Below are 14,303 nucleotides of genomic sequence, written 5' to 3' on the forward strand. Positions count from 1 at the left end.
AGTCAAGAAATGTCATTAAGGACACAGAGTTTTTTCCTCTTTTCTACTCTGCCATTCTCAGGTGTTATGTCACAATAGAGATGCAGAAGCTCCAGACATCACCATCTCACACAGACTCAGACAGAGGCAAGAAAAGAAAATGTTCTTCTCACAACATTTTTAGATGCAAGGAAATTTCAGAATCCCCCTGTGCTGACTTCCCTCCCACTCTTATTGGCCAGAGCTGAGTCTTGTGCCCACTTCTACATCACTCTCTAGCAAGAGAATGGAGTTCTTATAATTGGCTTATAATAATCAAAATTCTCAACTCTGGAGCTAGCAGGGACCCAGCTTCCAAGATTTCCCTGAAACCAAATTAAAACAAGCTTTTGTTAGCAAGAAGTAAGAAGAAAAATAGGGGGCGCCTGGGTGGCTCAGTCCATTGGGCTGGGGGGACTCTTGGTTTCTCTTGGTTTCAGCTCAGGTCATGGTCTCAGGGTCATGAGATCAAGCCCTGTGTTGGGCTCCATGCTCAGTGGAGAGTCTGTTTAGGATGCTCTCCCTCTCCCTCTGTCTCCCCATCTTCTCTCAAAATAAATAAATAAATAAATAAATAAATAAATAAATAAATAAATAATTTTTTTAAAGGAAGAAAAATAGATGTTGGATGGACCACCATGCATGGCAGGCTCTTCCAAGAGCTCATTCCAAGGAGAAGAAAAGAAGGTCCACTATTTTAACCCCAACAAATATACCCTTATTAGTTATCTACTAATTATTTGTTATCTATTCCTGCGTAACATATTACCCCAAACTTAATGACTTAAAACCACACATATTTATTATCTCAATATTTCTGTAGATCAGGAATCTGAGAAAGGCTTAAAGGGGACCTCTGTGACACAGCCTCTCACAGGCTGTGATCAGAATGTTGGCTAGGACTGAGGTCTCATCTGAAGACTCAACTGGGGAAGGATCCTTTTCCTAGCTCACTTATTTGGTTTCAGACTGGATTGTGTTCCTCAAGAACCATTGAACTCAGGGCCTCAGGGCCTCACTGTTGGCTGAGGGCTACTCTCATGGGCTTCTCCAACTCTTGTGTGCAATTTGCTCCATCCAAACCAGTAAGGGAAAGAGTCTGGTAGCAAGATAGAAGTCAAAGTCTTTGTAACCTGACCATGGAAATGACATCCCCTCAATATTTTCATATTTTGTTGGTTAGAAGCAAGTTACTCAAGGGGAGGGAATTACATGAGGTCATGAGCACCAGGAGGTAGGATCATCTTCAAGGCTCCCTGCCATACTGTGCCTTCTTCTGGATTTCAGGACTCTGGTGCTTGACCATTTGTTTTCCCAACTTCTACCTGAACCCTCTCTCCTTCTCTTCTCCTGCTACTGGAAAGGCACTCTCCACCCCACCCCCACCCCCACTGACACCTTCCTGAAGTAGGCATCACCCTTTTTTTTCTGCAGGACCACAATGGCAGAATCATTCCGGGGGAATGCAGAGGATTTCAATAAACACATCTGTTTGGCATTTTTAAAATCTTATCCCTGAAAGAATCACATAATCATGTACAAGTTTATTTTTTAAAAGATTTTATTTATTTATTTGACAGAGAGAGTGAGAGAGCACTAGCACGGGGAGAGGGAGAAGGAGAGAGAGAAGCAGGCTCCCCGCTGAGCAGGGAGCCCGATGCGGGGCTCCATCCAGGACCCTGGGATCATGACCTGAGCCGAAGGCAGATGCTTAACGACTGAGCCACCCAGGCGCCTCTCATGTACAAGTTTAAATACACAGAATGAGTAGCAGAGTTAGAAAACAGAGAAGAAGGAGAGGCAGCTCTGAGGCAAGGCACAGGGGTCTGCGTGAGAAGTCAGTGTTGTCAGAGACAGTGTCTTGGTTTCCCCAGAGCAATCAGAGGTACATAGATAGGGAAAGTTTTCTGAGGTGTTTTCTCCTTCTTTTTTAAGGGATTCCACTTGTAAGTGTATCAACAGGATCCAACAGGAAATGGGTGACTCACTCCTGCTGGGTAATGCAGGGGCAGTTTTTAAAAGGGGCTGTTTGTAAAGGTGTGAGCAGAGTTAGGGGCTGGACAGCACCCCAGAGCTAGCAGCACTAGAGAGCTCTTAACACCCACATGCCTGAAGAAACAAAGGAAACAGTGGTTATAGCCAGAAACATTGGTTGTGTGGAATGCACTGTGGCCTCTGACTAAGAGTGGCCACCCATTGGCACATGTAGAAAGAGACTGGGGAGAGTAATACCCTGGCCTTTCTCTCCTCCTACCCTCCATCTCCTGACAGTGCCTCCCATTGGCCAAACCCAACCGGAAGCCAGAAGGCAGAGCCCATCAATGTGATCCATGCAGGTTGATCTCCTGAGACAGAGATGAGCACAAAAGAGTGGTCTTGCTCTGATAAATGGAAGATACAGCATATTACACACAGACCATATTCTTCTGGAGAATCTCAAAGTGGAAACCCCACCCTCAGTGTTTAGCTTGCTCTTTTGTTTCTAGTTCCTTGAGGTGTACAGTTAGGTTGTTGATTATGCATCTTTCTTCCTTTTTAATGGAAGCACTTATAGCTATGAATTTCCCTCTGAGCACTGCTTTTGCTGTATCCCGAAGTTTTGGTATGTTGTGTTTTCATGTTCATCCATCTCAAACTATTTTCCAATTTAACTTGTAATTTCTCCTTTGATCCCATTGTTTAAGAGGGTATTGTTTAATTGCTCCATATTTGGAAAGTGTCCAGTTTTCCTTCTGTCACTGATTTCTTATTTCATCCCACAGTGGTCAGACAAGATACTTGGGATGATTTCAATCCATCATCAGTGTTCAATTAGACAAAAGTGAATTACTAAGCCATTTCACATATACTAGGATGGCTATAATTTTTAAAAATGGAAAATAAATTTTGGCAAGAATGAGGAGAAACTGGAACCCTTGTTCTCTACAGGTGGGAATGTCAAATGGTGCAGACTCAATGGAAAACAATTTGTTAATTCCTCAAAAAATTAACGTAGAATTACCTTATGATCCAGCAATTCCAGTCCTAGATGCTTACCCAAAGGGATTAAAAACAAGGACTCGGATACTTATACAAGAATGTTCATAGCAGCACTGTTCACAATAGCTGAAAGATGGAAATAAACCAAATATCCATTAACAAGTGAGTAGATGAACAGAGGGTGATCCATCCATACAATAGAATATTATTCAGCCATGGAAAGGAATGAAGTTCTGGCATATGCTACATTTTGGACAAACCTTCAAAACATTATGCTAGGGGTGCCTGGATGGCTCAGTAGGTTAAGCATCTGCCTTTGGCACAAGTCATGATCCCAGGGTCCTGGGATCGAGCCCCACCTTGGGCTCCCTGCTCAGTGGGAAGTCTGCTTCTACCTCTCTCTCTGTCCCTCCCCCACCCACTAATGCTCTCTCTCTCTCCCTCAAATAAATGAAAAAAAACTTTTAAAAATTATGCTAAATGAGGAGCGCCTGGGTGGCTCAGTCAGTTAACTGACTTTCTTGATTTCAGCTGGGGTCATGATCTCGGAGTTGTGGGGTGGAGGCCCACATCAGGCTCTGGGCTCAGCCAGGAGCCTACTTGGGGTTTTCTCTCTTCCTCTTCCTCTGCCTCTCCCCTCACTTGCTCTCTCTCTTTCTAAAATAAAATTTAAAAATCTTTAAAAACATTATGCTAAATGAATAAGCCAGACATAAAAGTATAAATATTATATGATTCCACTTATGTGAAATATCTAGAATAGGCAAATTTATAGAGACAGAAAGTAGGTTTGAGGTTACCAGAGGCTGGGAGCAGGGAGGAATGAAGAGTCATTGCTTCTGTGGTGAGAGTTGCAAAAAATTGCGAACATAATTAATGCCACTGAATTGTACTCTTTAATATGGTTAAATGGTGGAAATCATCTCACACAGTTGTAAATGACTATTATTCTTAATTCTGAAGATTAAAATGGTGATAATTTGAAATTGAGTCAAAAAAAGATGAAGAGGGGCACCTGGGTGGCTCAGTTAGTTAAGTGTCTGACTTCAACTCAGGTCATGATCTCAGGGTCCCGGGGTCGAGCCCTGCATCCAGCTTCCTGTTCAGTGAGGAGTCTGCTTCTTCCTCTCCCTCTGCCCTTCCCCACTGCTAGTGCTCCTCTCTTGCTCTAACTCTCTCTCTCAAATAAATAAAATCTTAAAAAAAAAAAAAAAAAAAAAAAGACGGGAGAATTTAAAGCAGCTTAATACCATTTTCACTAAGAATAAAACAAACTAAAAATGTTATGAGTTGTTATTCATTCATTCACTCAACAAATATTTGTCAGGTGTATCCAAAACACCAGGCACCAGACTATGCACTGGAAATACAGCAGAGAAGAAAACAGAAAGGTTTTTGTGGATCTTACACTGTAGTGGGAGGAGACAAACAATAAACAATAAGATCATCTTAGCGATAAATATTTGGAAAAAATAGAGTGTCAAGAGAATGGGGGGCGCCTGGGTGGCTCAGTTGGTTAAGCGACTGCCTTCGGCTCAGGTCATGATCCTGGAGTCCCTGGATCGAGTCCCGCATCCGGCTCCCTGCTCGGCAGGGAGTCTGCTTCTCCCTCTGACCCTCCCCCCTCTCATGTACTCATTCTCTCTCTCTCAAATAAATAAATAAAATCTTTAAAAAAAAAAAAAAAAGAGAATGGGAAGACAAGCCACAGACTGGGAGAAAATATTTACAAAAGACATATCTGATACAATGGAAGTGGCCCAAGTGTCCATCGATTGGTGAATGGATAAAGAAGAGGTGGTATATATAAACAATGGAATATGATTCAGCCATAAAAAAGGATGAAATCTTACCATTTGCAACGATGTGGTTGGAGCTAAAGAGTATAATGCTAAGTAAAATCAGAGAAAGATGAATGGCCATATGATTTCACTCATGTGGAATTTAAGAAGCAAAACAAAACAAACAAAGGGAGAAAAATAAGAGAAAGAGAAATCAAGAAACAGACTCTTAATTATAAAGAACAAATTAGGGATGCCTGGATGGGTCAGTTGGTTGAGTGTCTCCCTTTGGCTCAGGGCCCTGGGATGCAGCCCCGCATTGGGCTCTTCACTCAGGGGGGAGCCTGCTTCTGCCTCTGCCTGCCACTCCCCCTGCTTGCGCTCTCTTTCTTTCTCGCTTGCTCGCTCTCTCTGATAAATAAATAAATAAAATATCTTTTAAAAATTAAAATAAATAAAAATTTTAAAAAGAACAAACTGGTAGTTGCCAGAGGGGAGGTGAGTGGCGGGATAGGTTAAGGAGGTGATGGGGATGAATGAGTGCACCTGTCATGATGAGCACCAGGTGATGCGTGGAAGTGTTAAATCACTACATTGCACACCTGAAACTAATATAACACTGTATGTTAAATAACTGGAATTAAATAAAAACTTTTAAAAACATATCTGATAAAGGACTGTCATCCAAAATAGACAAAGAATGCATAAAACTCAATAATAAAAACGTTAATGGTTAAAATGACAAAATTTATGTTATATAAGTTTTACCACAATGATTTATTAAATCCCCCTACTTTCCTAGAAAATCATCAAGAAATCAACTCTAATCATCATGACACTCTATTTTTTCCAAATACTTATCACTAAGAAGATCTTGTTTATTGTTTGTCTCCTCCCACTACATTTAAGGATGTGATTCTGACAAGAAGAACAAAGACAGTCTGGGGCTGCTGGTTCAAGGCCATCGAGAACCCGGAGCAGAAAACCAGGGCTCCCGGTCAGAGGTGAACTATGGGTCTCGCCAGTACCGCCGGGGATGGCAGAAGGCTACGCGGCCCTAACCCAGCAGGGTAAGGAGGAAGCAGCCCTCCCTGCTCGCGGCCAACACTACCCTGCTCCGCCCGCCGAAGCTTGGCAGGGTTCGTGGCGCCACCTGCAGGTGACCATCTGCACTGCAGAGGGCGGTGCATCCCCGCAAAGTCAAAGACGCAAAGACCAAAGGAAGAGGCAGCCTTTCTGGGCTTTATGGTGGGTCTCAGCCACTGTCAACTGCCTCATCGAAGAGGCTATTTGATTCAAGGGTGTGCGAGCGGCCCCTATTTTCCAAGGGGGGGAAACTGAGCGTCAGGCGGAACATGCGTTCATGAAAAAGCTAGAAGGGGAATGTGGATCAAGTGTCTATTTAAAAATCCCGCGGCTCCGCGCCAGGGTCCTCCTCAGAGCCACCCTCACCTCCTTGTTGCGCAGGGTGTACACCACGGGGTTCAGCAGCGGCGTCACCACCGTGTAGAACACAGCCACCAGGCGGTCCTGGTCAGGCCTTCCCCCGGACTCGGGCCGCAGGTAGATGACGGAGGCGCAGCCGAAATGCACAATGACCACGGTGAGGTGGGCCGCGCAGGTGGAGAAAGCCTTGCGCCGGCCGGCTGCAGAGGGGATCCTCACGACGGCGGCCACGATGAAGGCGTAGGAGAGGAGGATGAGGAGGAAGGAGACCAGCACCACGAGGACGCTCAGGAAGAAGATGACCAGAGCTTTGCCGGCACTCTCGGAGCAGCTGAGCTTCAGGACCGGGGCGATGTCACAGAAAAAGTGCTCCACGCGGTCGCTGCTGCAGAAAGGCGAGGAGAAGATCATGCTGGTCTCGATCGAGGCCACCGAGAAGCCGGAGCAGAAAACCAGGGCTCCCAGGCAGAGGCAAACTGTGGGTCTCATCATCACCGAGTACCGCAGGGGGTGGCAGATGGCCACACAGCGGTCATAACCCATCAGGGTAAGGAGGAAGCAGTGGCTGCATCCCAGGCCCAGGAAGAAGAACATCTGAGCCCGACAGCTGGGGATGGAGATGGCCTGGCTCTCCATGAGCAGATGAGCCAGCATGTTGGGGATGGTGACCAGCGTGTAGGAGGTCTCGGAGAGGGACAGCAATGCCAGGAAGCCGTACATAGGAGTGTGGAGGGTCCGATCCACCTGGATGATGGTGATGATGGTGATGTTGCCACTGAGGGTGACCAGGTATGTGAGAAAGAACAGCCCGAAGAGAGTAGTTCTCAGATCTGGGAGGTTGGAGAAACCCACCAGCACAAACTCAGTCACCAGCCAGGTGACATTTTCCTGCTGCTTCTCAGGAGCCTGAGAGGAGAGGACAGAGTAAATGGAATGGGACAATTTCATAACGAATCTGCCATGCATCTGGTACCGGTAGGGTAGGAAATCATCCCTGTTTTACAAAAAAGGAAAGAGACTCAGAAATTATGTCACTTGTTTTCCTAAATATCACCCAGCTAGCCAGTGTCTCTTCAATAGACAAGAAAATCACAGATATGGAAACAACCTGTGTCAGTCAATGGATGAACAAATAAAGATGTGGTATAGGGGCACCTGGCTGGTTCACTGGTACAGCATGCGACTCTTGGGGTGGCAAGTTCAAGCCCATGTTTGGTGTAGAGATTACTTAAAAAGAACAAGGAGGAGGAGAGGAAGGAGAAGGAGGAGAAGGGCTATATACACACAATGGAATATTAATCAGCCTTGGGAAAGAAGCAAATCCTGCCATGGGCAACTAACGTGGCTGGATCTTGAGGACATGATGCTAAGTGAGATTAGTCAGATAAGGAAAGACAAATACAGTATGATATCCCTCATAGGTGGAATCTAAAAGAGCCAGACTCTTAAAAAAACAGAGAGTAAAATGGTCATTGCTTAAGAGTCTCTACCAGGAGGGGCATGCCTGGCTGGCTCAGTCAGTAGGGCATGCAACCTTTGATCTCAGGGTCATGAGTTCAAGCCCCATGTTGGGCATGGAGCCTACTTAAAATAAATTTTTTTTTAAATTTTTAAAAGAGTTTCTACCAGGAGGCATGAATTTCCCAGTAATTCCCACTTGACATGTACAGGGAATTCAAAGTCCCCATCTGATGAGAAAAAAACATATAAGGGTCAAGTGGATGTGGGAGAGGAATTTACAAGGTCTGCTGCAGTCCATGTGAAAAGAACACCCCAGAAAGACAAAGCCTGTAACAGTGATATCTGCAATGAACAAAGTAACACCTTTAGGAATCTGAATACTAGGGCTATATCATGACTTCTATGGGCCCTAGGCACTTCTGCCTTCCCCATAAAATTTTTTTTATTTTTATTTAAATTGTATTTAAATAAAATTTATTGAATCAAATAAAATCTAAATTTTATTTAAAATAATTTAAATATTATAACATTTTAAATGTGTATGTTATAGGACTGTGTTGGTATAAAGATGAATATATTCTTCAACCCTCAAAGCTTATTTATTTCTTCTGATCTGAGAAATTAACACAATTTCATGGCCCCCCACCCCCACCCAATAGTATTGTGGACCCTAGGCATTGTGCTAATGGCTACATGTGTTAATTAAATGGGAAATGACTCTGAAATTATTGACCATTTTAATTCAAATGATGAGGCTTCAGTAGAAATCCTGGACTGGTGATAGCTTAATTGTTTTATGATGGATTAACCTACTAGCTAACAGAAAAAAAAATACCTATATTGAAATTTTCCTCAGAGTATTTTGCACTCACTTGGAACATGGGACTTTTTTTAAGGAAAATGCCCCCCAATGCCATCTTTCCCTGCTGATCAAGAGTTCATTGGCTTAGATAAGCAAAACTCAGTCTTGAGTTCCTCAAACACCAACTCAGACAAGGCAGGTGGGAAGAGAGTGGAGAGGACAGTACTGATTTAGGAGCCACCTAGTGGCATTTTGGGTAACCTGCAAGCCAGTGACTTCTAAGAGGAGAAAAAAATGAATGGCTGTACACCTGACAATTCTCATCCACAACAACGGGGCCATAGAAATTGAGAATAATCATTTAAATGTTTTGGAAGTTTGCTGAAATTTTAATTTAAGAAACATAAATTTTAGATTTTAGTTCTGAAGATATAATAGAGAAAAACAACAAAAATGTTCTTGATCGATATTCTGGTTATGAAGAAAAGATGAGTCAGGACCATCGACGAATTTAACAGGAGGGAAAAGATGGTGAGGGAAGGAAGAAACAGGCAGCCATGTCAATCGAGCACAGGGGTGAAAAAGTTTTCTGTAAAGGACCAGATAGTGAATATTTTAGACTTCGTGGGCTGCACGATCTCTGCCATAACTGCTCAACTCTGCCATTCTAGTGTGAAAGCAGCCATAGACAATGTACAAACAAGTGTGCATGGCTGTTTCAATAAAACTTTATTTACAAAAACAGGCAGCGGGCCAGATCTGGTCCTCAGACTGTAGACAAGTAAAACTAAAACAATATTCAACTTAGGGAAACTCCAAAGAGATCCTCTGAGGAATTTGTGCTATGATAAAAGCAAAGCCTACTATGAAATCTGCAGAAACTAAAGCAAAATGAAACTCAAAAACCAAGAATCTTGGACTCCACTTAAGAAATCTAGATCTGAGAAAATGCACACTGGGCAGAGACGCATGTGTCTAAAAGAAGCCCCTTTACTGCAAATTAAATAGTATCAGAGAGAACATCAGAGCCTTTAGAGAGTGAGAATAATAGAAACTCAATGACCTGGAAGACTTCATGAAGTAAATGGATATGACCATCAAAAAAATGTAATTTCCAAATATCACAAAGCATTGTTAAATTGAAACAAATGTATAGGCAAATCACAAACTAGAAAAGGTTGTGACCCTAAAATATGTTCAGCTCTTACAAATCATTAAGAAGAAAATGAAAACTTCCAGTTATAAGATAAGTAAGTCATGGGATATAAAGTCCAGCATGGTGAACATAGTTGATAATTCTGTATTGGGTATTTGAAAGTTGCTGGAGAATACATCTTAAAAGTTCTCATCACAAGAAAAAGAATTTGTAACTATGTATGATAGTGATCATGTTGCCATATATAATAACACTGAATTATTATGTCGTACAACTGAAACTTCTCTCTCCCTCTGCTCCCCCCCACTCACATGCAGGCACTCGCAGTCACGCTCTCTCTCTAAAAAAAAAAGAAGAAGAAGAAGAATCAATAACTTGGGGCACCTGGCTGGCTCAATCCATGGAGCTCTTGACTCTTGATCTCAGGGTCATGAGTTTGAGCCCCACGTTCCATGTAGAGGTGACTTAAAAATAAAATCTTTTAATGCGGTGCCTGGGTGGTTCAGTCGGTTAAGCGTCTGCCTTCGGCTCAGGTCATGATCCCAGGGCCTTGGAATCCAGTCCCACACAGGGCCCTCTGCTCAGCAGGGAGCCTGCTTCTCCCTCTCCCTCTGCCTGCCGCTCCCCCTGCTTGTGCACTCTCTCTGTCTCTCTCTGTCAAATAAATAAATAAAATCTTTAAAAATAAAATAAAAATTTTTAAAAATTTTTTAAAGAATAATTGATAACAGGATGCCTGGGTGGCTCAGTTGGTTAAGCGTCATGATTCCAGGTCCTGCCCACATTGGGCTCCTCACTCAGTGGGGAGCCTGCTTCCCCCTCTGCCTGCCACTCCCCCTGCTTGTGCTCTCTCTCTGACAAATAAATAGACAAAATCTTTTTGAAAAAAAGAGTAATTGGGGCGCCTGGGTGGCTTAGTCATTAAGCGTCTGCCTTTGGCTCAGGTCATGATCCCGGGGTCCTGGGATGGAGCCCCACATCGGGCTCCCTGCTCAATGGGAAGCCTGCTTCTCCCTCTCCCCCTGCTTGTGTTCCCTCTCTCGTTGTGTCTCTCTCTGTCAAATAAATAAATAAAATCTTTAAAAATAAATAAATAAAAATTAAAAAAGAGTAATTGAAGGGCATCTGAGTGGCTCAGTTGGTTAAGCGACTGCCTTTGGCTCAGGTCATGATCCCAGGGTCCTGGGATCGAGCCCCATGTGGGGCTCCCTGCTCAGCAGGGAGTCTGCTTCTCCCCCACCCTCTGCTCATGTTCTCCCCTTGCTCACTCTCTCTTTCAAATAAATAAATAAAATCTAAAAAAAAAAAAGAGTAATTGATAAAATGAGAATTCTTATTTATGTGTTTTGCAAAAAATGGAAAACAAGACAGTAAGATTCTGACTACATATGAACGTGTTCTTTTTTTTTTTTCTTGTATGTCCCAGATTTTCTACCTCAAGTAGGAATTTTTATAAGTAAAAGAAACAAAAATTTCTTAGAGGGATTTTTCTTTTCTTGGTAAATTTTTGTATTATTCTTCAAGAAGTTTAATCAATCTGATTTTGACAGGGGAAGCTAAGGGTAGAGATAAAGAGGTTCCTTTCTGAATGTAAAATATGCTAACACCATTTCTGATTAACATTTTTCAACATGTGACCTGAACAGCAAAGGTCTAGTAAAAACTACACATTGGTAGGTGACAAGGCTTCTTGATAAGCCATGAGGCGGACTTTTTAGGAAGATCATAGGAAGCTGAGTATGAGGACATAAGGGAGTTAGAGGAACCTTCCAAAGTGAGCTGATGCTTTTTAGAGGGAGAAGTCAAAACCAGGCTGATGGACTCCCAACTGTTAGTTGCCATATAGGGAAGGGGCCCTTCATGGTATTAAAACAAGCTTCCTCCAACAGTAAGCCAGCCCATCTTGGGCATCTTAAAGAAGGGGATTGAAAAGGAAACCACCCCCCTCAATATATGCTCAGTGTAGGAGTCTCCTCTACTGCAATTATACAGCCTCTACTTGCATGCCTCCAGTGATGGGGAGGTCACTATCTGACAAAAAAAATCCCCATTACGTAGGGCAGAAGTCCTGTGCTCAAGGCAGTCCTTCAGTGACCTGCAGGAACAACAGGGATGAGCCCCAGAATCAGACAAGCCTGAACTTGAATGTTGGTGCCTTCACTCACTCGAGGCAGTGTGACCGAGGGCCGCTGGTTTTACGCCTCCACGCCTCATCTGTGGGAGCTGAGATTGATCCTGTGAGCTCAGGATAATAGTCAGTTAAGATTCCCGGAACAGTGCTATGACCCTTTTGGTCTCGGACTGCTTGCGAGGCTTTGCACCTCTGGGGAAGCAGGGTCTAGGGGGATAATCTGCTCACATTCTTGCAGACATGGTGCCAGGATTTGAAGCCAAGGGTGTCCCCGGATGCTGTGCCTTAAGGGCTGTTTTACAGGCTCACCTCTCATCCTGCTCCTGTTCACTGAGTATCTGCTCTGAGCCAGGTGCTGCTGTGGACCCAGCAGGGAGCTAAACAGGAGGCAGAGATCCCAGCCTTGGAGGAGCAGAAGGTTCTAGAGGAAGGGTGTTGGGCAATAAGCAACACACTTGAAAACTTAAACAAGTGAGCCTGTATGTTAGAAGAGAAGTACTGCAGGAAAGAAAAAGCAGAGTACTTAGAGGCTCCTTGAGGGGAAGTGTTCCATGTAGGACGGTCAGTCCCTCGGGAATCCTCCCCTTCCTTCCTTCCTTCCTTTTCAGATCTCACCTCTAGGGCTGGGGACGGGCCAGGGTGGCTTCAGCAGGGCGGCCATGGCCCCAAATTCGCACTTGAAAGAAATTTTTAAAATCAGCCCAGAGGATATGTGAGGGAAGACCAGGGAGAGGCATCAGCCCGTGCAAAGGCTCTGGGGCTGGGCTGGGCCTGGAACAGGAAGAGCCAGGAGGAACAGAGTGATAGAGGGAGCAAGAGGGGGAAAGGAGGTGAGGCCACAGGAGTGACAGGGGCATGTTGCCAGGGTCCTGTGGTCACAGGGCTGACTTTAGCTCTTATGCCAAGTGGTGTGAGGCCGATGGAGGATTCTGAGCAGGGGAGGGATGTGACCTGACTCAGGTTTTCCCAGGCACCCTCTGACCGTTGAGGGAGAACAGAGTGTGGTGGGGGGATACAGGTAAAAGTCGGAAGACCAAGGAGGAGGTGGCTGAGCTGATCCAGGGTGAGGGATGATGGGAGCTGGACCAGGGCGAGGGCCATGGAGGCGGTGAGAGGTGGCCAATTCTGGACAGGGTGTGCAGGTTGAGCCCACTGGACTTCCTGACAGGGTGGATGCAGGCGTGAAAGAAAGAGCAGGGTATGGGAGCTGGCAGAGCTGCTTCAGGAGTATGCTGGGTAAGACCGGTCCAGCCAGGGGGCGGAGGGGACTCTGTCACCTCAGGGAATGCTGGGGGCACACACAGGCTGAGCTGAGCGTGAGGGATGCATACAGACAGGAGGCCCCTCTCCATCTGCTCCAACCCCCAGCACCCCACCCCAGAGGGGGAAGAAGAAAGCGGGAAACCTTGAACGTGGCTGAAACTTAACCCTACAACAGCTGAGAAGCTGTGACTTTTTGCCTCAACACGTCCAAATTCCGCTTTCCAAATGTGACAGGTGAGAGTGCTTAATCAAACGAAATCAGGTTGCAGGACTAGAAAGTAACTTATTTGCATACCTGAAACCTGAGAAAATTGCAGCCACAGAAAGAACTCCAGGCCAGCTGCTTCTTGGAGAGGGAGTTAGCAGGAGCTCGTGGATGGTGAGTTCTGGAGCTCTGCCCAATGCCACCTTCATGGTGAGGGTGACAGACAGGAGCACATGGGATTAGGATCTAGAGTCTTTCCCCTTCCTCTTCCTTTTCTTTGGGAATCCCCCCCAAAATAAAAAAAAAAAAAAAACAGGAGCCCTTTCCCCACCACCTTTGAGCCCTCACTGCTATATAAATGTGTGCATTTGCGCCCATGAAACTCCAGGGTACGTGTGTGTGCATGTGTGTGTGTTGCTTGCAGGACACACGTGTGCATTTCACACCCCATGTGCTCGGACCACGGCCCCACGGTCTGCTAGCACACTTGTGCATACCAGCATTCTGTGCACAGGTGAGCATCTGTGGCTTTGGAGCGTTCCCCTTGAGGTCCCCCAGAGGTCTCTCCTTCCCTTCCTGGGCACATGTCATATTCTCCTCCACTCTACATTTTGCCATCCACAGAAAACAGAACTGAACACCTTTCGGGCAAATGCCATCCAAGCCCATCACCGTTGGCTGTTTTCAGGTTAACAGTCTCTCTGGCATTTCTCTCTCCCCCGACTCATTTTCAGATTTCACCCATAGGGCCAGGGATGGGCTGGAGTGGCTTCTGCCTTGCAAAGTCTCTGAATCCATACTCACCATGGCCAAGGGAGGTTCCCACGGTGCCTGCCTGCATCACTCTCTGCTCACAGCCTGTGAAGGGAGGGGCTGAGGACCCAGGTCCTGTTATGCAGGGGGTCCCCAGAGCTCCTGTCCCAGGGGCTTCCCAGCCACTAATAAGCACCCCAGCACTCAGGCTGGTGATGCCCTGCAGATTTTCTCCCTACTGGAAACTAGAGACCCCAGGGTCTGCTTCCCCAGCCCCCAGGCTCCGATGGCAAAAAGTGGGGGAAGAA

General features: G+C 45.2%; 1 protein-coding gene across 1 annotated transcript; it reads right to left on the minus strand.

Moving 5' to 3' along the window:
• Positions 1–6,176: 6,176 nt before the first annotated feature.
• Positions 6,177–7,434, minus strand: LOC116636918 (olfactory receptor 10T2-like). The gene is made up of 2 exons (XM_032412114.1): positions 7,399–7,434; positions 6,177–7,130 (listed from the first exon to the last, which is right to left on the minus strand). The coding sequence occupies exons 1-2, from the start codon at positions 7,432–7,434 to the stop codon at positions 6,177–6,179; spliced, it is 990 nt and encodes a 329-aa protein (XP_032268005.1).
• Positions 7,435–14,303: the final 6,869 nt, after the last annotated feature.

This window comes from Phoca vitulina, unplaced genomic scaffold (genome assembly GCF_004348235.1).
Source record: "Phoca vitulina isolate PV1807 unplaced genomic scaffold, GSC_HSeal_1.0 scaffold13, whole genome shotgun sequence".
Lineage (NCBI taxonomy): Eukaryota > Metazoa > Chordata > Mammalia > Carnivora > Phocidae > Phoca > Phoca vitulina.